The following is a 26,375-nucleotide window of genomic DNA, read 5'->3' on the forward strand; positions in this document are numbered from 1 at the left end:
ACATCAATATCCTTTTTATCTTCTTTTTTTTTTTACCACAACAAATATTAAAGTATACATAAAATATTCTTTACATTTAAATTTGCTTACATATCCTCATAACTCGTTTACATTATTTCCTTCGAACAACGAGCATCGGCCAATCCTAGTATATTCGAGTTGCGTATTATATATATACATCAGCTATCGCTTGGATTAGCTTTTATTTTCGAGGAAAATAAAAACGCGTAGGCATTCGAAACGGATATAGTAAACCAATAAAACGATTCAAAGAAACCCGAATGAATATTTTATTTTGAAAGCGACCCGTTGAATGTTTAAAAAACGACCAAAACTCGTGATATTCAGATAAGAACAACGATACCGGGATTACGAAACCGATTGTATGTGAACGAATATTTAAGATGTTCGTTTACAATTCGCAAGTACCGCACGTACAGCCATTAACGCATCTAAATAATTTAAAAGTATTCGCTTTTAATTTTAAATTTTCTCTCGTCTATAAATAATCAAGAATGGTTTCTCCTCGCGTACGCAGACGACATCATAGTTACATTACTTGCTAATAAGTCATTTGACCCCTTTATTATCCATACTCCTCTAGCCGTCCTCTTTCTGTTCTCGAACAAGTTCTCGCCCAACTTTATTCGCAAACAATCCCATCGGAGATGTTATACAATTATAATTATACATAAAGCAACCACACCTCGTTGCATCCGCTACGATTACCTAATCCCATACCTAACCTACTTCGGTATTGTTTTTACTATTGAAATCTGGCTTATGGCACCGTATCAAACTTTTAAAATCTACGACGCGTAAGTTTGGACCTTTTGTCTAGAGCAACTTTCTTCGCTTTCGAAAGGGATCGTTCTATGTCTGTAATCTATGATTTAAAATTGACTATAACCGTCGAAATAAACAGTTATACGTGCTGAATAATAAGAAATTTAAACATTTAATTCGATAGAATAAAAACAAGTATGAGTAGGTTTAACGAGAGAAGCGAAAATCAGGATTGGATCTTACGCGTAACTCGAACCAATCGGGGGTACGAACGGGGTACTAAATCTGTACACGAGTAGCACCCGCAACGATCTGCTGGAAAATGCGAAAGCGCATATACCTACGGGATCGATGAATTGCTGACGACACACGGTGGATACGAGAACGTACCCTCTCTCCCTACATTTCGCATCCTGCGAAAAAAAAAATAAAAAAATAGGACTTGACAAATGGCTTGTCGGCGTCGTGTACGTAACCCGTATTGTATGCGCTGCGTGCGGAACACTGTGTGCAAAGAGCGTTGTTAAACATTTCTCAGTTGTCGCATTTACCATCAGCTACGTCATGTTATACACCATGACGGCGGGAAAACTTCATAACGCGTAACATAATAATAATAATAACGACGTACACGGAACCTGAAATATTTGCATGTGCCGCCGAGATGAATGCGCACGAGTACAGTGTGACAGTTATTATGTAAACGTTCACGGACGAACATGGACTTGGGGTGCTGTAACATCTTGCACGGGACCCCCGAACGGCGACAGGGCCTAGATCTCCACCTAAAGGATCACTAGTACCGAAGTAAGTGGGAGGGGAGAGGCTCGGTGATCCCGTGGGAAAGCGTCGGTCAGGATCGATATCAAACGTTCGCGTATGGAAGACGATCTTTTACTCGTATTTATTTGACGAACAAAAATATATGTTGCTGACTTCGAAATGTTATCTTTCCGTAACAAGTAAATGTATGCAACTACGGTAAAATCGATGATAATGATTTATTACGAGAACTGACTAAGTGAAATTAATGTTGACCTATTTCGGCGGTTGTAACACTAAAAATATTAAGAAACAATGCGGACCAGCTACACTGTATAGGACTGTATACTCTTCATAGCTTTCATCAAAACTAAAAAAGTAACGTTTCAATAATTTATCACCGGTCCCCGTTTTCTGGTATTCATACACGTATAAAGAGACGTGACTATTGTGCAGTTTAAAAACGTGTGAAATTGAATACAAATATGAATATATTTGTGTCGTTGAGGAAAGAAACCCGGCAAAAATACGATATTTTTTGCGAACACCATTCCGCATGGCTAATTCAAATCGTACATCGAAATTGTTTTATTTTTCTAAAAGTCATATAAGTCAATTGGCGAAATTAGTTTACAGTATAAACCATATTGTACAGTCGTTCTCGTCAACGAAACAACTTCTCGTCGCTTTTCTTGCAGCGTACACGATAATTAGTACATCATAAATGAGTATTATTATTGTTAGTAGTATTATACATCACAGCTGCGTCTATCCACATACAAGGACGCGCACATCATCCGCCATGTTGTTGAATTTTCAACTCCTAAAGGTATTATTTGTGTTCATCGCGTGTACGGATCTCGTAACGTGGAAAATCGGAAGAAAAAAAAAAAGAACGCGAAATCGTGACTCTACGTTTCCATATTATTATGATTTACATCCAGCCAATACGACCGCGTTGAAGTAGTATAAGAAAAAAATTACGTGAAAAAAGGAAGGGGTACGCGGCATTATTTTAAACTTCTATTTAATCGATCGCAAAGTCCTTACGTTTATGTATAGCTACGCTTTATGAAGTCATAAAAACCTAGTGTCGTTATTTGTTTTTATGTGTGTGTGTGTGTGTGTGTGTGAGTGTGCATTTGCAATTTAATCGAATATACATGAATTTCATAATTTTTTATCTCTATTACATCAAACAAATGTAATACAGAGATATAGTAACATTTTTAACTATATGATCACCTATTTTTGAATCCATTGATATCGATTTTTGATTTTATTTATAAAAAATTATATTATTCGATGAATATCGAATAAATAATAATAATATTAATATTATGTAGTCAATAATATTGAAGTCAAATAATATCTATATATTATATAGATGCACAGAAAAATGTTACCAAATAATATTTATACGCCTGTAAATATTTGAAAGTAGAAGGGAATACATCGTAAAAATTAAATTACTAATAAAAATATAAATAAAAATAATAATAATTGTATTAATTTCGTCTGAAAAATAAATATTTTTTCATATTTTCAAACGAATAGAATAGAAAGAATTATGATATAAATCATATATTAATATCCAGAACAATTTTTTTTTTTTTTTTAATTCTAAGTTAAACGAGGAATGCATTGTACATACCGTTATGTAAATTTGTTTGAGTCATGTACATGATTGTTACCAAAAGGATTGTTCCGATCATTACAATCATTAATGTTTTCTAGTTGATACCTTTAAGAAGGGTCATTTACGAATATTATATTCTTAATAAATGAAAAAAACTGAAAAATAGTAATGAAACAAACGATAAAATCTATTTTTTTATATCTCAACTTAAAAAATAATAATCGAAGAGACTTGAGATGATGACTGAATAATTATATCACCGTCTATTATAGATGGTACAATTTTCAAAAGATTTATATTGATCTATTTATAGAAAATTGAAATTTTCATGTTTTCTTAGATTTTATTGAAAAATATCGATACAATGATTTAAGTTCGACAGAAAAGCTTGAAAATATAATTTAAAGTTTCTCATATATATAATACTGATTAGATAAACTTTGAGCTTAATTTATAAAAAAAAAAAATAGCCTTTAAACATTAAATTATACAAAATCAATGAATTTCCATTAAACGATATTAAATATTTATTAAAATACAATTTTGAATTTTGAATTGCTTTAATAAAGATTCTGATATTTATGGGCACTTGAAATTTTAGATTATCTTTGAGATGCTTTTTTATTTTTTGTGAAAATTAGAACATTAAATGTTCAATTTTTATACATAATTTTTAATTGGTACTTACTTGACAGTGGATATTTCGAGTGTATTTCATATCTTCAAATATTTTTTATTCTTCTTTTCCCGACATAAAAATATATAGTTTGTATAATTATATGCAATGTCTGTAATTTATGATATCATTAAAACAAATATATTTCTTCTGTTATATACTTACATAATCTATAATAGCACTTAATTCAAAATGCGAATTTTAGGTTATCAATACAGATGTTTAAATTATTCATTATTTTTCAATGCTCTGCATCTAAGAGTTCACAATGTAATTAAAAATTGAGATTTTCGATTGAGCCGAGATAATGTGCACATCATCTCACTCATCTGGTTCACAGGGCAACTACGTAGATGATGTGCACTTAAGTGCTACGATGAGATCATTAAAATTACTATCCCGCAGAGTACACCATTAAACAGATACTTTATTTTAGAAAAAATAAAAATACTTGAGGCGGTAAATAATCACCACGTTTTAACCCTCCGGTGCCGTATAAATTATTTTTAGGAAAAAAATGTTTTCACATTAGAAATCTAACATTTTATCCACTAATTGCGATAAATTGAAATACTTTCTATGAAGTTATCATATAAACATTGAAAATTAGAGTAGAAATAGTTTCTTGGTCTCAGTGATACATCATCAGTACTGACCAATCAATCGATGAAATACAACAGAACGCATAAGGAGATTGTGATTCGCTAAAATGACAAGACAATTAATTAATCCCTAACTATTTATATTCGTACCTTCATTTTGTTTTAAAATAACCGTAGCAAAAACAAGCATAGACGCATTTAGTGTACACTGTAACAGTGTATTTGACCATACTATCGGGTCCATTATAGGAGTTTTTTTTTTAAAGTTCTAAATAAACTATTAAACGTTGTTCATCTACTCTGTTCGTAAATTTACTATACTTAAAGACGTCCTTTTACTTCTTAACGGTCAATTGATGTTTTATTTTTTAAACCATTTTTATACATATTATATATATCTGGAGTTCACTAAATGACAAAGTTCGATCCGATTTTGAGCAATTTCACTTTCATAGTTTTTATTTCCGTTTTCTTGTCTGAAAGTTGTGGGTAATTTTTCAAAGTAAGCAGTAACATTATATTTTAACCGAGAGGGTCAAAAAAATAATCCAAAAAATAAAAATATCTATCGAAATATAGAAAATCATGATGTTTGGTTATATGAGTCTCAATTCAACAATTTTCATTTCCACAGTAAAAAGTGTTTTCAGTATAGTTTGATATAGTATTCAACATTTTATTGAGCGTGTACGTATTTGTACAAATTGCCATTTTCTCGAAATCGGTTTCCGAAAAACATAAAAAGAATAATAAACTATAGGTAATGAAATTTCGTTATTAGTACATCACGCTATTTCAAATATTTTATAGGCAACGAAAAAATACGTTGGGGGCCAATTCTATGCTATTTTCATTTACTGCAGGTTAAACAATATTCAATATAGTCGAGCATGCTATGTACGAATAAGTAGTTGCAGTAATATAAAAACGGACGGTACTCCTTTCACCTAAAAATGACCTTCTCTCTTTTCGCACACGTCCTCATTTCGACCAAACTTGAAAAGATAGTTTACTCTTTTCGACTAAAAGTATTAGCACTCTTTTCGTCCATAGTTTTTCAAAGTTCAATACTTTAGGAAGCACTGCCTCAAAATAGATATATACAACAATCGTTGTGCAAATCACGTTTGATTAATTTTACAACAAATGTATGTGAATCATTTATTCTTTTTTTAACAACATTTTTTATTGTAATACTCCACCAATCGTTACATGGTTGTTTGTAATATAAGAAGTTCAAACCGATATTTATATTATAAATTAAATAGTACACATTTATAAAAAATTTTTAAGTATAGAAAAGTAAAAGAACGTCAATTAAAAAATAATCCAACAATTTAAAATAGGAGTTAAGTCGGTTTGAGTTTACTAAATCTTTTAGCATTCAACTATACAAAACATTTTAACTAAACACTTAAAAAATATATACTTAGCAAATACCTAACCTATATATATTATATGATAAATATTTTAATTTGCACAAAAAAATATATTTTTTGAACGAAATCACAACGAATTGATAAATATTTATTTATGTTTACTTTATAATAACTATTTAAATGTGCATAAACATAATACATTTTTAGAGAGTAATAGAAGCCCCGTCTCCTCATTTTCAAACAGTACTTCCCAAAATATTGAACGTGATACTATGGGTGAAAAAAATACTAATACTTTTAGGCGAAAAGAGGAAACTATTTAATCAAATTTGGTCGAAAAGAGGAAGGTAATATTTGAGCGAAAGGAGTTCTGCCCAAAAAAAAAAGTCACATTTGAACGATTTGTTCTTATGGTGAAACAATATGTCTAAAGTGACTGATGGAGAATCGTTTTCAATATTTAATGATTTTCGTCTTCAGTTCAGGTCAAATGAACATTTTTCGTGGACTATACATCATTGGAATTTCAACTGAATTACGAAATTTTATAGGAATCATTAATATCGTCGTGAGATTCAAAATTCAAAATAGTTCTGTATTTTTTACAGTTTCCAAGAAATGAAAATATATTTATTTATTTTTTCTAACACATGCGGCGAAGTAATATTTTGGAAATTTGATTTGAATAAACCAATCGAATAAATTTAAGAAATAAAAAATTTAAATGTTACTGAAAACTTATTACTACGAAAGATTTAAGACGCGTGAATAAATAATTTACTTGGTAGTAAAGGTACGTTTTCCAAGGCGTGACATGTTGCCGCGAGCTGTCGCTGTGACCTGTCACTATGGCCGATTGGGCGAAAAATTCCAGCTGTATCTGCTACATAAGTGTACAATGAATTTTAAAAAGGCGGTAGAAGTGCAGTGCCACTTATTCACGTGGCGCAATATAATTTCAGTAGTAAAAGTGATTACAAATGTTTGTAATGGATATAACGAATAACTAAAACAATTGTTTAAGGTCTGCCTGCATGTTTTATTATTAAAAAATAATCACCAATAATATATAACGGAATGTCATATAAATAATGTACTACGTACTATTAAAATCAATAAAATGGATTGTCGATAAACGACCTAATGAAAGAAAAATAGTCATAAACGACTCGAATTCGGTAAATTCCATAAAGACGGCTAAAAGCAAACTTTGTGAGTGCATAGAGTATGCTACGTGCGCATTGATTCATACTAATGCGTATTGTGTGTTTCGGTTAGAAATGGTGTGTTTGATGCGTCCAATTAATTCCGACGGGAATACTACACGATAGAGGTGTATGGAACTATGTTTGAATAAAAATGTACTGTATCGGTGAAAAAAAAAACACACCGCAAAGTACTTATTCTGCTTATTCGGCTTGCCGTGCATGCGTCACGTGCCGAGTGTAGGAAATTTGTCATCGCTACAAATGTCCAGAGGGCAACCACGCGTGACAGCTCTTTGTACGGACACACGACCCCGGTAAAAAATGATCGGTCATTTGAAAATACATTTTTTCAACAGAAAATCGAAACGGTGAAATCTACGATACGTATAATATTGAATTTTTGGTTTTAAACAATATAAATGTACATTTTAATGTTACGGACGGTTTTAATTTTTAAACCAAGTCGATTAACGTCAACATAAGTCCAGGCGACGCATTGAGACGCAGGTGACGCAGCGTCGCAGTTTTCTGTAATCTATTAGTTAGAACGTACTAGCGCATATTGGGAGGTAAGGCAGGACAGAGCAGTGCTGTGCCTGTGTCGACCTGCGTCACGCAGTTTCCGTGACAGATTACTGCACACGTGCCGTGCAGTTTTGGAAACTACGATATTACATAATTTTAAACTAAACTTAACTAAACTTGTTAATTAAGTCAAGCTTTTTTAATAAATAAAATAAATAGTATCTCGTATTAAATTAAGAACTTCATTGAATTGATTTCGGTCCAGACGAAAGTAGTTCAAAAATTGTTTGTTAGAAGATTCCGATGATAAATTGAATTCACCGTGACTTTGTCTTCTTTTCATAAAATTACTTTTCCACGTTTTTTTTTTCTTTACTTAAAGAATACAACAAAATTAATTCATCAAATTCGTCATCGGAATCTGATTCAGAACTTAAATTTATTAAATTTTCGGCCATCATACTATCGCTCATGCTGGTAACTGTGGACAATAACTGTCGGTGAAACGTCAGAATTGCGTAGTAATATACGATCACTTAGGTAACTCAGTTTTTCTTGCGCTGCGCTGACCTACGCTGCGCTGCGTCGCCTGCTTCTTAATGTGCGCCGGGCCTTAGTGTCGTGAATTCGGGCCAACGTGTAATGCTTCGTTCATAAACAAAAATTTCAACATCAACTGCCTAATAAATTAGCATCGGTCAAAATTTAATAATTACACATGACTGCCAATCATAAAACTCGGCTAATATAAAGTTAAGCAGTTGTGGGTCAATGTCGGGTTCATAATACGCGCGTATCATTAGGCCCACTACCATTTGATCAACGTAAACGATTATTGGCCGTTTCACGACAACCCTTGTTCGCTCTCCGGAATGCGTACATTTATCAGATCAATAAACCTAATCCGTTACTATGAATAATTTCAGTCCGGATTTATATTAATAAGTTTTCGCATAATATTGTTACCGAGTCTGTGCAACCTTACGACAGTAAACATATTTGTTAAAGAAAACATGATCAACACAGGAATTACAGGAAAAGGTTGTTTGGTATATTTGAAAATGTTACTTCACTTAGGGAATATTTTAATAATTTAACATACTTAAGAATATGTTAAAGATAGGAAAACAATTTTTTTTCGATTTTCGTTTACCATAATATTTATTTTTTTCTTGTATTGTTTTGATAAAATAAAAAAAACATGCAGTAATAGCAGTACTAAATTGCAGTCACCAAACATAATGACTACATTTCAATTTTGGCAAATTTTTATACAATTAATTGTAAAATGTTGTAAAAAAAAAAAAATAATAATAATTATAAAAAATTGTACATAAATAAACGTTTTTTCGTTGAATACTTTTGCATATTTTTCACATTTTTAAGAAAATATAAGGAGAATATTTGAATTTTTTTTATAGAATTACAGCATCATATTTTAGGTGTTCTAAGAGAATAAAATCTGGAACATAGTAATAACAATTCAATGAGACTTATTTTTTTTTTTATGTAGGATCAACATGGGATAAATATACATTTTGCACTATCAATGTCTCCCTAGAGCATTGTACACGATCCCGTAATGACGTTTTAAGACGAATATTTCCATTTGACCCATCTTATACAGGGCCGCTGTACGGGCGTATTGTTGCCCGGGCATCGCTCACGACAGTTGACTTTTTCACTTGACCTTATATAGTAGTATATTATATACCGTTGAAATAAAACGTTGATGCTCGATCTGGCTGAAAAATATATACGCTACCGAATAAATACCATCTGTGTATTGATCATGTACAAGTTGTACCGTTGATTTTGTAATTTATGTAATAGCTTAATTGATCGAAATACGAATACGATCGGACACCGTCGTTAAATTACACATAGAGACGTCTAAATGGTTATTGCCTTTTCGACGTACGGTATATTCACCCGGGATAAACTTATCAGACTGATGAACACTACAAACGCACTGTTATTCGATTCATTGGACTTCAATCAGAGGGTCTAGTTCATCAAGAAATGGGATTACATTTTAAAAAACGATATTCAAACACAGTCGATCATTTTATTCCTATCTGGACATCGAGATAACCGATCGCAATGTTATTTTCGAAACAGATGGATCTATATTTTTATATTTAAAAATATGCTACAGAACGAAATTGTTCAATTTATAATTTTTAGCGCAATTACAAACATTGGAAAATAAAACACGTTTCTATATTGTTTGATTGGAGCTGCTGATTGATAATTAACTCATCATAAGAAATATTATTGTAATAATATGAGTAAAGTCCAACACCAACGACTGGACGAATTCCGGTTAAACCAAACTTGTGGAACATCAGCCTGGACATTACTGACAACAGTCGACTATTTCTTCTTTCCGGCTTCTTTATAACATATATAAAAACAGCTTGTATCTATAATTATACGCTAACGTAACAATATCTTGTCACCTTAAAATTATAGAATACGATAGATATAAAGGTGCTCGTATACTTATTGTTAAGTAAAGACAAACCTAACCGTGATTTTCTATCGTCTGCGTGACTCATTTTATATTTTTTAACTATAATGGACACCGTGAAAAGTTTTTATGGTGACTTTTTTTTTCATGACCACCGTAAATTGTAATTTATAAACGTAATACAATCTAAAAAAAGGTACACAATTTTATAGTACGTACCTGTACTCGTATCCAAGAGAACAAATAACACGCGTGCACACACTCACAGCTTATAGCTCCCTTGTGTTTGACACGTTCTATTTTATTTATTTTTGTATTTTATTATTTATTTGTACTTTGATAAGACACAATGAATATACCGTTGATTACACATCAAATGCACGTAGTTATAAAAGCATACTCATTTTTTAAAGAGTGAAAAAGACTTAACGCATATAAAACTTTTATCATCGGAGCGCAGCGATATAGTACCTATTATACATACAACGTTAAAATTTCACGGAATCGGATGAAAACGACAACAACAATAGTTAATCATCGGGTCGATTATTATTGTTACTGTTATAATTTTTATTTTTTTCTTCCGATTCGCGGTTAGGCATAATGTAAAACGCATACACGCATGCGCACACTAATCCATTAGATTCCAACTGTCCCGCTGTGCGTTTAGCCGCAGTTAGCTCGTTAACTACAACTAATCTCGTTTTGTATCTAAACGCCTTTCCGTTTTATAGACTCATTGTGGGTCAGCAAATTTTAATTATTACGCGTATATATATACCTATTGTTTTTCCAAGGATTAACTCGGACCACGCAAACGTCCGTTTTTGATTTATATTGTAATGAATCGAATTCTGTTGTTTTCGGTATCATCAACTTTTATTGTAAAATCAATCAAATCCTCGGTGGTATAGTAGTTTTAATTTGCTTTGGTGAATTATTTCTTTATTTGTGTTGATTTTGGTCTCTGTTTTTACAGTCTTTTGATATTTTTTATTTATTACGTAGTTAATTATTTTTTGATATAAATTAATTTATTAATTTATATATATTGATTTAATATTAGGCGGCATGTTTTGTTAATCTTACTTCTCCGCTCGTGACATCTAGATTGATTCCTATAACGAGTTCGTTGTGGTTGATCAGTGCAGTTTTTCGCGCCGACTACGGAAGGGCTGTGTAAATTATGATTGAACGGTTTTACTGCTAATAAGTAATGAGACACTAGATCGCGACAGCTATGCGTTTTGTCTCGTTACAATGTACATACTTATATGTTTATACAAATTGTCTGCTTTGTACTGCAAGATTGCAGATTACGCGATGTGCCTGAAAATCCCTGTACGCATTGCGAAATGTACAATTCAGGACTTGTACGCAACATGTACAGTGGCGTAACCAGTATTTTTAAGTGGCACGGGCTAAACATTTTTCCGGGCAGGTTAGGCAAGATAGGATTTGAGTTTACCCGACAACTCGAATTCCTTCGTTTCGACATGGTTCTTCTGGGTTGCAATATATGTAAAAACGCGTTTCTGGAGTGCCTAATCCAGATTGAAATGGTAAAAGTGGTACAAAGGTGGCATTAAAAATATGCAATGTGTACTATTCGAGATGATAAACTACTAACACTCAATAATATTATAATAATGTTTTTAACGTATATTATCATTACGTCTTATCCACGGGGTAAACTAAAATGCTGAGAATATTTTATATACATTGCAGTACAGATGTGGTTTTGAATGAATTCCTTTTTTTATGAAGATCTTTTATAGTAAAGGTTTATCACGGTTTCATGGTTGGTAATTGTATAATGTAATAAATCTAATAAATTTCTAAGAAAAGTAAATAATTGTGTTATAAATTTTCCAGTGTACACAATGTAGAAAATGTGTTAAGTATAAAATTATTTATATGAAACATTTTTTTCTGGAAATTTCGTATGAAACATATTACATTCTATGATTGGTTTTTCGATTTATTTCCTACGAGAACCCAAACAATTTCATGCTCTGCAACCATCTATATTATGCATACGGTGTTATGTAATATTTTCTCACGCATCGAAGTACAACAATACGTATCGAGTATAATAAAATATTATTATAAATAAAACGTATTAAACCGATTCGAAAAAACAAACTCGTAAATAGAAAACATTATTTTATATAACTGGAAAATTTTAAAACATCCCTCACAAAAACAATATAGTTATACCGTTCGTTCCTCAAAAAAAAAAGATAAAATACGAGTGTATTATCCGATGACTGTTATAAATGTTGTAGATTCTCGACGAAGCGATGAGGAATTCTAACGTGCATATTGGTTTCTTCTTATTATTCTTTTGTTTTTCGTTTAAACTAAGCCCATTAGAATAAACAAACAACAAATAGGTGTGTCAAAGGAAAGATGAGCTACAATGTTTTCAGGAAAAAAAAAAAAGAATAATTGCATGAGCACGTGAATGATCTATTGTCATTAAAAAGTACATAAACCCGCGTATTATTAAAACACATCATACTAACACACAAAATATACATGCATCACACTCCGAATACGCTGCAGTATTATTATATAAAGTTTGAACTGAACACAATAACTCCTGCTTGCAAACGCGTAGAGTTCTGTTAGAAAAAAATTAAAAAATAAAATAATATTTTAAAACAATTTGTGTTATACATGACGATACATCCTTCGCTCGTCCGTTACACCGATCACAAGATGTATTCGAATTACGACACGTATTTCGACGGTCTGGTTAACACCCACTACATCGTTGTCACTGCAGAATTTCATAGACTACGCGATGTCGAACATGTGTTCACAGTGTAATCAGTGACAATGCCACAATTGCCAAAAGTGCCACAACAAAGGAGGTATCCTGTTTTCTTGTCATTTTTTCAGGGAATGGCCAGGGCAGTGCATTTCTTTTGATCTCGTAAAATTTGATTGTCAGTTTTGACAGTTGGTTTTTCCACAAATCGAGCGTTTACTTGGCTATAGTACTTTTAACGTTTTGGTATGAGGAAAACGTGGTTGTAAGGGAGTTGTTAGCGGAGTGGGCATGTTTTGAAGACTTATCAGCCTTGTCGTTGTCTTCTATATTGCAGTTATTTAGTGTTTATATCACACTAGGAAAATAAATAAATGTAAATGCATGTTTGAAGTTCGCCTCTCCCCCCTATAAAATGGTCTAGAAACCCAACTGGTATCTATACTCTATTTGCTTCACCCTCGAGCGTTACTTTATAAAATAAATATATCCTCATTATACTACGCAAAATTGATTGTGGGAGTAGTGTAATATTATGATTTTCTTTTATATTCATGGTTTTACGTATTTCGAAACGCAAATAATTTTACTGTAATTATAATAATTACAACACACGTTCGTAAAATATATCAGCCATCACATTTTACATATTTTGTACACGTCTAAAATTTTAATATGAAATTCTATTCGAATGGTTCTTAAAAATTATTAATGAAGAACCACATCGTGGGCAGAAATATCTTCAGTACATTATAGTATCCTAACCAAATTACATCAATAACAACAATGCCGTCGTATTAAGCGCGTATTATTTGCTTTTCGAGTAACATTAATTTTAAATAATCACCAATGGACAACGTTCTTATATAATAATTAGTGTCAGCTAAGTAAGATGAAAAATAATAATTATAAGTTATTCGAAAAAATTAAATAATATTACATAATATAATCATAGCGTACATAAAAACATAATGTATAAAGAAAACCTCTCTTGTTATTAAGTAGTTTTACGGTTACTTGTAACGTTATGTCAAAAAAGTAAAACGTGAATAACGTTGTATGAAAAAATAAAATGTAGTCGCTTTTCATTATCAAAAGACTGTATTTATGTTATTAAATTGCAAAGTTAAGTTGAGTTCTTATTTAGTTCTCATAATAGATTTTTTCATATCCATTATATAAATTTATATAATTTGCGTAACAAAAGAGGAGGATAATAGGATAATGATTTGATAAATGATTTATCCCATAATAATATGATGCTTATAATTTCCAATGCTTATTAAATAATCTCTCTGCAACGTTAGGTTCACATTATATATATTATAATACAAATGATGTGAACGTAATTGTTATTAATATATTTACGTCTGACTTACGTTGATACTCTAAAGGCGTACCGTTGTATAAAAAAAAAAAAAAAAAAAAAAGCCTATTATAATATGTTTTACAAATTATTTATTAGTTTTGAGTCAAACAAGTTTTCAAAATGTAAATTTAATTATTGTTTACAATAGGTTACTACCAGCCGTCTTGTACGTTACAGAATCGTCTTTATTTTATACAAAAATATTGATCTACAATAAACTGACGTTTTACCGTCGAAAAAGTCGTTACTGAGTTTTCTCATTATTCATACTTATAAGTAATATACCACGGTCCAACATGGTCGCATATAATATGCTTATTGTGCCGTATAATGTACATAGATCATGTGTAGCGAAATAATAATAATAACAATACTTTGTTTTCGTTCCGTTGTCTAATAATGTCCAACTACATGGTGTGGTTTTGCGTACGGAATCACCAAAACGTGCTCCGTTGTAGATTCCAAGTAGAATGAGAAATGTATTGATTTTACAATTTTACCGTAACGTTTTTATTTTCTGCAAAAACATTTTCCGGTAGTAAATCAGCACTAAATGTCTCGTTCAATATTTCGTAGTATCGGAAATTAAACGCAGCTGGTGGGCTGTAATTTCAAGTCATTTTTCCCGTATTGGAAAATCGAAATCTTACGAAAAATGTTACATTTCCTTCATCAGCAATAGCTAAGCTAGGATTTATTTATTTATTTATTTATTTTGATTAAATAAATGTTTTCATATCTTTAAGTTATATACAAGATTAATCCGTATCAAATAAGCCTAGAATTGTCAACATCAATTTGACTGGGTCACAAAATTTGAAATGTTGCTTCACTGTTGAATATTGACAAAATAAATTATTAATATTTTGCCATCAGCCTGTGCTTTTCGTATAAAAATATGTGATTATAAAATAATGTTTTACAAAAACAACATTAATTATTTACCATGTGATACACATTTCAGTTGTAATTATCTCGGACAAAATATTGGGAGTATATATTTCAAAGTGTCCCATGAAGATGTGAACATTGATGTATTAGGTTAGGGTATATTTATAATATTCTGATTTACAGAGTACATCCTATACATAGATATTTCAATGATATTCTGTATTTTTTTTTTTTTACTCGCGTGATTCTTTCGTTTTGTTTCCTCCGTTATTAAGATCATAGACGATTGTCACAAACTGGTGGAGCACATTTCTTCAAACTAGAAAATGCTAAAATATTATAGCGGTCACTGCAATGCACGTAGTGCTTCCAAAATACATTCTTATGTGGAATTGTTAAGAATATTATTATCCATCGAGTACATTTCAAAAATATTGACTTTTATTGTATCTTGCAGCGCCTTATAATGATACGTTTTATCTAAAACATTTCGAAAAAGATACACGTACCTAATCCCAAAAGTTTTTGATTAACGGATATATCGGCTGCGTTTAGAGTAATCATATCAAGGTACGTTTTCCTATGAACGCGTTTTTTGTGCCGCAGAAATCGATCAAGTTGACATGATAGCTCTATTACGTATTGCACGGCGTAGTAGTGTTTTCCTACAAAACTAGTGGCAACGCGTCGAACAATTCAGTTGACTACTGAAAATGTTACTAGTGTGTAGCATATACCATATTGTAATAGATGAAGACGACTACGACGAGTAATTCTTCAGATCAAATGGTAATTTTATGATTTCTAACGATTCGATTAGCTATTCGTCGTCGTCGTTCGAAAAACGAACGTCCGGTCCAACAAAACTATTTTTTTTTTTTGCATATTATTGCTTAAAAACACTTACTATATTAATAATAATATATTAACATCATAATTTAATGATATGTTTGACAAAATAGCAAATTAAAATAGAAACAAAATAACCGTTCATAAAACGTTGTGCACAGCGATATAGACTCCCTTCGTCGTCAGTCGGCGAAACGCACCGATATGAAACGTGTTGCGTTCTGTAAAAGAACAGTGTGATTAATTTCAAAAGAACAAGTGAATAACGTACTGCGTTAAGCAAATTACGTTAAACACGACGCAAAAAACGCGCTCCTAGAAAAATGTACTTTTACTATACGCCTATTGTTTAGTTGAACGTGTGATGCTATCGAAACACGAGTTGCCAATGTTATAATCATTTTATTTTGTATAGTACCACGGATATTCAAATATTAAGTGTTTTTGAAACGTGCAGAGGAAAGCGTTGTTTTAATATTGAAAACTATAAGTATAGTGAGTTCTGTATTTTAAAATCAGGTGATCTGTTGTTTAGATGAGCCAATAAAAAATGTACAATGTAAAAATGTTTTCTACAGTTCATGTATGCAAACGAGTCCTACGTTTGGGTCATTTATCAAAGGTATTAAAAATTCGTGTGCGCAATTGAGTTGTACATTTGTACGCAAACGGGTATCGCTCCAAATTTGTACATTTATAACACCCTTCCTCCAATCAATATTTGCTAGTGATCAGCCCAGCGTGTACACACGAATACGATCTCTACTACAGGAACACCTAGCGACTTTCCTAGACTCTCCAGTCTCTATGTTATATATTTTTTTTTCGATCAATTAGAACATTTTAATTTAATTTGCAAATTGAAATCGTTTCTTTAATTATAATGACAGATATTGGTTTTGGGAGTTTAGTTCACTGTCATAAAATATGTTTACTTTTATTTCAACTCAACCGTTTACGAATCAATCGGTTTTTAAAATGATGTTTGAAAATCAATAATATTACTCATCCTCCCTATACCGAGATACTATATGTATATATAATTCTTTGTGATGCACATGGGTAACACGTTATATTATTATTGAAAGATATTTACAAATAAAATGCATTACGATAAAATCACCGTATTGTGAGTGTGTTCTCTATATAATAGAAACGTTTTTTTTTTTTTTTTTATACAGTTTTGTGGTTCCACATAAAAATTTACTATACATAGAGTTTCGTCAAATAGAGGTTCTACTATACAGCATATAATTTGTTATGGTTATGATTTCAGAATTTTTTGCGGGATTTACTGAAAGAAGCGAAAAAAATAAACGATGTGTCCGAAGACAAACTCATCGAGTACACCGACACAATGGTATGTTGACGAGTGATTTTTTTCTGTTCGACAGCAAAACGTTCGTACATTATATAATATTAAACTTCGTTTCGAGTAAACTTTAGCTTTTTCCCGGAACGTCGATTGCTGTAGTTATAATATACGGATAATCTTATCAGTACCGTACACGCGATACGCGTACAAAACTTATTTTAAATAACTTTGGTTTCGTTTTCTTTAGCTGCAAGTGTTCGACGCGAACAAGGACGGGAAACTGCAGCTTTCTGAGATGGCTAAGTGAGTAGAATAATATGTATTGTAGGCGATACCGTTTGTGTAACTTGGTAACAGACGGGTTTATCGCGCACGAACGATTTAATACGAATACCTTTATTTTCACACCCTCACAGATTGCTGCCCGTCAAGGAGAACTTTTTGTGCCGTCAAGTATTCAAGGTACGTACAGATGCACAATAATGCGAACATACATTTATGTATGTATTTATTATGCCTACACGCTCAGCAACACCCTGGTACGTGAGCATATCATCTGGAACGTCGTTTCTCAATCTTTTTAGTAGAGTAACCCCCAAAATGAGTAAGAATTAACTCATCCCATGACCTCTTTGTAATATATACTGATGCGAGTCAGATGATCGGTCTCACTAGTTACTAATGTTTTACTACTTGTGGAACAAATAACTAGCAAATTACGCCCTTTACGAAAAAAATTATTTCTAAATATTTTAATTTTTTTATTTGTCGTATTAAATGAGTAAAAATAAAATATTTTTTCGCTAAAATTGGCATTTAATTATATTTTATCGATGCAATTGCATGTCTACGGAATCATGATCACCAGATTGAAAGACGATGATCCAGAAGTTATGTGTCTGTACTCATAGATCATAGATCAACCGCAATGTTGTGATTTCATGTAACATTAAAAACTTGTCCTACTTTTATTACCAATACCGTAATCTTTGTACATATTTCATCAACTGCAACTTGGTACAATTCACTTGTAAGTGCTTCAGAGACAGAGATCTTGTGAAATGTCGAGGTATCTGATAGCAAACTGGTGTGTGGGATGTTTGTTTCACCGGCCGCCCAAAAGCTTATCGTTACAAAAATATTTTCTCACCCATAGAAACATTCTTTATCTCGTACTGAATTTACAGCCGTCTAAGGCCTAACGGTCTAAGCCCCCGAATCGCTCTCTGCCCCCTCGATCACCGTTCACGTGGTGCGCACGAGCTCAACGCGAGCAATGATGTACGGATTGGTGAGCGGACACGACATAACGGGGGGTACACACCATACGATGCGTGGTGACGTGAGGGCGAGAGAAATAAATTGGCCACGGGATCGCACCGCGATCGCGTGTTAACGGTAAATATACGAAGACGAAATAATAAAGTACGCGACGGTGTTGTTCTGTTCAGCTTTTAACGCGGCGGCTGCGCAAACAGTGATGGCCTCGACGGCAGTAACGCGTATAAATATACACCTCCTGCACCCTCTCCTCCTCGCGGACAACTACGACCGCGACGCGTGTAGGGCGTACGTTATGTGTCGGCGCACGCAGTCGGTTATACTTCACGCGGGTAGGTACCACGACCGCTCGACCTTCCCCAACCAGTCGTCCCGTCGTCGCGCTTTCCGGTCGGGTCAAACCATGCACACGGTGGGAACACATCGTGCGTACTCGCGATGACTCTATCCCCGAGTCCTACCAAACCGTCATAATATCATAGTAATAACAATAATAATAATAATAATATATCCGTCACGTTCTTCCCCGGGGTCACGGGTGTGGGTGCGAACCGAAAAGGTCAACGGCAAAAGTCCACCGGCTTCACCTCGGCGCGTCCTGGGCACGGGCTTCCGGTGAAACGTCCAGGGTTTACAACGACTGCAGGTCGCTTACGTCCGGCGGTGCGTAGGCGCACGTGTACGGCGCCGAAACACGAGTCGGAAATAAACGTACCCAATGCAGTGTACGAGTTTACGTAGTTGTTGCCCGTGTTTCGGACCCGAAACACTGGCTCGGTACGATTTAACAACAAAATCCACCTTTGTCACAACTTCCATTGTAACGGTCCGATGCGAATGAATATATGGTTGAAAAAAAGTGAAATAATACTTTTAGACTAGGTTAAAAAATATATTTCATTCACCGATATAGATGTTCAGTAGTTGCGCACATACGCGTCAACTGATTACTTAAAGGTTAAATCGTATGTAAATTATCATTAATACTACATCCATATTTATATATGGATGGAGGAACAAGGAAAAGTCTCAAGGATTTTTGTTGTTCCCAAACAACTAAAAAAATAATATTAATATTTCAAAATCCTCGCTTATGATAATAAAATATAGCATTTAAATACATTTTTTACTAAACCGTTTCCCAATATAAATATAAAAATAACATTACAGGTAGTTATTTTCACACGCTCAGAGTAAATGGAATAAAAATAGGATAAGGAGATAGTGGTTTACGTAATACCCGGATTACTACAGCTATGATAACCGGTGGCATATCAAGAATTTCATTCTGCGTTAGGTGGGAGTGTTTGGTTTGCACATACTTGATACGAACAGTATTATTTGAATATTTAGCAACATATTTCGAGGGACAAAGGTCTCAACCAATATCCTTCAAAATACCCCGTACAACGATTGAACGACATTTTCAAATTATCGTACGGCCAAATGTGTATGGGGACAATGGCGCCGAACCGCCGGGAATAAAAGTGTGTTCTTAGTTTTCAAAACTATATGCCCGAAAATTACAAAAAAAAAAAAAAAAAATACACGTAAAACATATGATAACTAACCTTTAAACAAAAAATATGTGACATGTCACTACTGAACCTCTGTAGATACTGAGTAGGAACATAGGTGTTCGCACGAGTAGTGTCGGGTGTGCCCGGGCATCCTCCTAAATGTTATAAATGAAGTCCTAATAAGTCCAAGAGTTAGTGACTCGTAATTTAACTGATGTTGATTAAATTAAATGTAATTTATTCTAAAATATTTGATAAAAATTAATGTTTCATAAAAGAAAAAATTAAATAAAATTTTCTACATTTTCAAAAACATCTTATGATAATATTAAAGCTGTAATTGATTTACCAACTGAGTACAAATAATAAATAATTTAAGCTATCTGTGAAAAATATACGAGATTCAAGGAAAACATATTCAATGACACTAATATACTTATATCATTAAGCATTAGAATAACATACTTTTATTGAAATATTTTTTTTATTAATTATACCAATTCGAATTCAATATTCATAATTAAGACAAAACAACGTCTGTCGGGTCAGCTAGTATCATATAAATAATAAACACTAATTATATAATTTGTAATTTTAATTATGAACATCAATATTATTTTGTTTTCATTCACCAGTACTTTGTTATACTAGATTTGAAGAGAGAAAATGAACACACGTGAATGCTCGTACACAATTATATTATAAAAATATCTATAAAAATTTGTAACAATTTAGGTGATAATAATAATTGAATTTGATTGAATTCAGACATGTCTGCTAAGCCGTTGGATTACTCTCGTGAAAACCAAGAGTCTTGTATGGTATTCAGCGTTTACTTGAATAAGGCATATAGATAGCTTGATTCATTACATATTACTTCAATATATTTTCCTCTCACATCTAAAACCTTATAAGTTCTTAAATATAAACGATACAGTCATTTTAAAATGTACAAGGCATACATCCAGAAACATTTAATCACATATATTTATGTACAATGCTTGTAATTATATGTTAATTGCTCAATAGCCAATCAACGTGCCTTTAAATGTCGCGCGCGTCCAAATATAATATCAAATTATGGTATACGTCGTGTAGTCTACCGCACTAGCGCAAACAAACCGTACACCTCTACAAACTAGCAAACAGACATGACATGTCTCCCGTGGACGATACTACCTAAATAATGCTACGAAAATTATAAAACAATTAACGCGGTCTTAAAACAAATTTTCTTTAATATATGCGACTAGCCCTGGGAACTGTATGGTAAAAATAAAATAATAATAAAAATAGTTACTCGACCACGAACCAAATATCAGTCAAAAATGAACAACCCCCTTGAAATAAACTCTTATAAATTATTTATTACAATATAATAGTTGTTATACTCGTCTACGAATAAAATATGTCTAAAATGTTTGGCGCCGCCGTCACCGAAATTCCATATAAATATTATTTATTGCTCTCGTGTTATATAACATGCGCGATTACAACACCAACATAATATATCTTAGACCAGCGTTTCCCAAAGTGTGTTCCTAACCTAACCTAACCTTAGGGTTCCGTGGGACAATGCTAAGGGTTCCACCAGATGTATGTGATTATCGAGAAACTTATTTTATATTTGGAAAAAATATTATTTCATATTTAAAAAAAATTGTGCTTTAAACTAATTTTAACAAAGAGTAATCATTAACACTATTAACAATACCATTAAAAATTTTTTTAAAGTATTGGTTTTCCTATATTTTTTGTTTTTTAAAAAATTAGAGTTGAATTGGAATTAAAGACATTAGGGTTCCGCAAAACACAAACTATTTTTTAAGGGTTCCGTGATTGTAAAAGTTTGAGAACCGCTGTCTTAGACTACGCGTTATCAATGCACCCGTTTATCATTAACATTTTATAGAAACCTATATAATATCGTAGCAGGTATATAAGCAATCATTTTTTTTTTTTTTTATTCGGTACAATCGCACTGAAGCTTAAACATAGCGTCGTGGAGGTTCACTTTATATGTATTTATGGAAATTTCACCCGAACGAAAATAATACATCTTTCGATGCATAACTAAATACTCTATACCAATACTATAACTATTGGATCATGACACTGGACCGACAACTAATCAGATAAACTACACAAATGACGGCTCAAATAAATTATAATTAATCAAATTAAACCTATAAATATTTAAAAAAAAATACTCGTATAGATATTTATAAAAATATTTATTAAAACAATTTAAATTTAAAATAAAAAAAATATTATTCATAGCGTATACATTATTAGCTTTTTGGTATGGCGCAAGCTAACCTACCATTTAACAATTTATCGATTTTACATTTTATATTAATTTTTTATCATCAGTCAGGTTAATAGCTCATATATTGGATTAATTGCAGTAGATAATCAATAATAAATAATATTGTAGTTTCTTGGTATGTTGAACGTCGATGCTTCAAAGTTTTTCCTACTCCCTTAAGATTTGACATAACGAAAAGGTTAACTGTAGGTTAAACAATTAATAACAATAACAATATAAACAATATATTTTTATATTAGTTTCATATACTGTTGGCTTATTGACTCTTTTTCCTATGATTATATGCATTGAAGTTTTTATTTTATTTTATTTCAGGGAGCCACAAAACTGACAAAGGACGATATCGAGAGAGTATTTTCGTTGTACGATCGAGTAAGTATTTACCATGTTCAAAACAAATTTGAATCATACTTTTGAATTAACAACATGCATAAAAATGTTAAACTTAAAATAATAATAATAATAATACTAATAAAATAATAATACAATAATCTAAATTTCTTGAGTTTTATTTAATCAAATATGAATTATAAAGCATGCAATTTTCACGATGCATGTTTACACTTTCTGGTACAATCATAGTGTGCTGACTTTTTGGATTATTAAGCTAAAATATTCTTCACGTAAAATTATAATTGTTGGACAATTTTAGGAAAATAACGAATTGCCCTTTCTTAACATTCTTATTATTAATCAATTCATATAGATAATACAACTTTTTGGTGACCTTTAAGAAACCTCAAACAGCTAAATAAATTAGTTAATGTAGGTCAAACACACCTTTTAAAATAAATTAGTACGTAATTTTTGATGTTTTTGTATAATAAAAACTATTAACTGGACAGATTAATCTAAATCGTTTGAAGTATTCAAATCAATTAAAACAACAATATCAAAAATAGCAAAATAGTGGCAATCTTTATAAATATTGCAAATCATATTACGGAGCATTGCACAAACCGATTGGTTTGTATTGGTGGAGATAGTTCATTTTGATAAAAGCCAAAATGTATTAGATGAAACAACTATACATTGTTCGCTGCCAATCGCAGTTTGTCAAAATACGTTCACGTGAACACTTTTTTTCTCTTTCAATTTGGTTATGCTAAATTATCTCATACACATCCTATTACTTTCAAATGTACTATAAGATATTATCTTAAAAATAATCCAAGCATTTTGAAAATAAAATGTATAAAAAAAACTACAATTCACATTACATCAATAATATAACACAAAAACTGCTGTAAAATTCCATTCTGGAGCGGATATTATTCAAACTGTTTTTTGGGATAAGAGTTATTATAATTTCAATGTAAACAAAGCTTTATAGTTATTTTTCTGGGAACAAAAATATTTCAATAACAAGTTATAAAATTTGCGTACATATTTTATATGCATGTATAACTCCATTATCTACAAAACTTCAAATTATAAGTCAAACTTTGTTCTTGCGAAATCAGTTCGATTTATATCTAGTACTACATAAGCATACCTTCTAGTTTGCACATGTATGATGTAATAAAATAAATGAAATATCTCTCGGAAAATATTTTACAAATATATCTCGTTTCGAATACATTTTCTGATGTATATTAAAAACGTTAATAAGTTTATAATAACTATACATGCGCGGGTATACCAAATAATATATTCGATGTTTTAATTTGTTCAGTATAGTCTTGGATTTTATCAATAAGATACTTTGTTTATTACTACTATAAATTACATTTTTGAGCGAAAATAATAACAAAAATCATATAATTTATTACATCTGACAAAATTGATGTGAAAAATTTTCACTTAAAATAACGCGCTTTAAAACAATTAAAACTTAAAAAATTAAAACAAATAATCGAGCTTGTTATAATTACCGTCGGGTAAACTATTCAAATGAAAAAATGACTATTAGTACTTATTGAAAACACTGATTAATGATTTACCGATTTGTGTTGCGTGCGAATTATAAGCGATCATATAAAGTTCTTGAAAATTCGATAAAACTTAGAGAATCGACTCAGTCACGGTTGTCTTGGCTAAAACACAACAATAATAGAAATGCTAATTGAAATCCTTCTTGATGATAAGATGGTACAGCCCAAAATTTAATTTGAACAATAATTTAGAACGTTTGACAATGGATTAACTTTGTTGCATCATTTTAGTACAAACGATAAGAATGGATAAGAACTTTAGTGCACTCTTGCGTTAACGCTTATTGTTTAGTTATTAAGCACAGGCATTAATAACGTAGTAGTGTATGTGTGTATGATTGTGTGTGTTTTTGTTTTTTCAAAATAGTATCATAATAATAATATTCACAATTATTCGCAGGATAACAACGGCACAATTGAGAACGAGGAACTCCGAGGTTTTCTGAAAGATCTACTGGAACTGGTTAAAAAGGTCTGTATACCGATACGTGTATAAATTAACTATAAATTCAACTTATATGTACATCTTTTACGATGATATACAATAATGAATTTTAAAAAAAGATTATAAAATCTTTCGAATTTCACGAGCACTTAAGTCTTATAAAATCGTAACATGTGCATGTGTAATATATTAGATACATATAATGAACCAATAAAATGTACTTTTATTGCTCAATATTGGTTTAGGACTACGATGCGGACGACTTACAAGACTTCGAGGAAACTATACTGCGAGGGGTGGATTACAATGACGACGGAAAGATCAACAGAAAAGAGCTGACAATGATACTACTTGCGCTAGCCAAGCACAACCAAGAAGATGACTCGGCCGCTAAAAAGGAATAAACAATTTTCACTCAAAAATCAGAAAAATAAATAAAATTAATCGTGCACAATATTACGTCTTTCCGTGACGAGATTCGTACGCATTTGTTGTTATTTTGATATTATTATTAATTAAAATTAAGTTCATTTGTTGTCTTAAATTTTAAATGTAGGTATATTATACTAATTATAATATTATTACTGGACATAAAATTACTTTTTATTTTGTTATTATTGTATTACTCGGAAGCAATAATTTTCATTCCATAAAAATAGGTCAAAGAATGCTAAAGACTTCTCGATTTCATTCTTAATGCACAACTTGCACTTTGTCTTTCAATTTTCATACTTAAAAATTAAAATCGTTTCTTCCAGGGATTTATGTAAAAGAATAATCTAATAACAATAATATACATAAATATATATTAGCATGCATAGATGTTATTTATAGGTTTATTGAATTAAATATACATATGTATCTAATGCTAATTTTTTGCTGTTATTAGTGCATTTATATTTGTGAATGGTTACATTTTCAACTTATAACGGTAGTCCTAATTTTAGTGAATAGTGATAAGTTTAAAAAATAATAATATCCATTAATATTATTTTACACTTAATTGTCCAACATTCTGTTATTACTGTATAATTGTATCATGTTTCAACGTACAAATATTTAAAAGTTTTTACTTATAAGTGTTCTTTTATTATTATTATTATTATTAATATTATTATAATTATAATTACTTATTTCCGTATACACAATATATTATATAAAAACTTACAACTAAACGTGTTTATTATTTTTAAAAAACTTCGCAGCAATAATTGTTCTGTGCATAATATAATATATGAAAAAAACGTTTAACTGTATATTTAGGAAGACCTAAAACAACTTTTAAAATACAACAAAACATGCATCACAAATATTCTCATAATTTATTGAATACATATTACAGAATAGCCGAACAACTTATGCGCGTACATTCTATTAATTGTTACGCTTTCAATTTTAATAACTTTGAAAACGTTATTATTTTTCAATAACTCCCAAAATGCTTCTGAAATTAATTATTCTGTATATATGCAAGACTCATCGAATGCCTAACAAAGGCAACATGTATTTATGATTTTCAAACGTTAATCGGAGAAGAAAATTAAAAATTATAACAGGTCATTAAATATGTATATATTTGATTTATTATTAGTATACTCGTATATGCAGTATGTAAT

General features: G+C 31.4%; 1 protein-coding gene across 1 annotated transcript in view; it reads left to right on the forward strand.

Moving 5' to 3' along the window:
* LOC112683176 (calbindin-32) overlaps nucleotides 1-25,181 on the forward strand; it is an 81,153-nt gene extending 55,972 nt beyond the window's left edge. Inside the window, exons 7-12 of the mRNA XM_025554075.1 lie at nucleotides 17,212-17,295; nucleotides 17,498-17,553; nucleotides 17,667-17,712; nucleotides 22,696-22,752; nucleotides 24,715-24,786; nucleotides 25,005-25,181. Coding sequence (XP_025409860.1) covers nucleotides 17,212-17,295; nucleotides 17,498-17,553; nucleotides 17,667-17,712; nucleotides 22,696-22,752; nucleotides 24,715-24,786; nucleotides 25,005-25,163 — 474 coding nt within the window. The 3' untranslated portion in view covers nucleotides 25,164-25,181. The remainder of the gene's footprint in view (nucleotides 1-17,211; nucleotides 17,296-17,497; nucleotides 17,554-17,666; nucleotides 17,713-22,695; nucleotides 22,753-24,714; nucleotides 24,787-25,004) is intronic.
* The last annotated feature ends 1,194 nt before the right edge of the window (nucleotides 25,182-26,375 follow it).

The sequence above is a fragment of the Sipha flava genome, unplaced genomic scaffold, assembly GCF_003268045.1.
Source record: "Sipha flava isolate LNK unplaced genomic scaffold, YSA_version1 221_pilon_pilon, whole genome shotgun sequence".
Taxonomy (NCBI): Eukaryota; Metazoa; Arthropoda; class Insecta; order Hemiptera; family Aphididae; genus Sipha; species Sipha flava.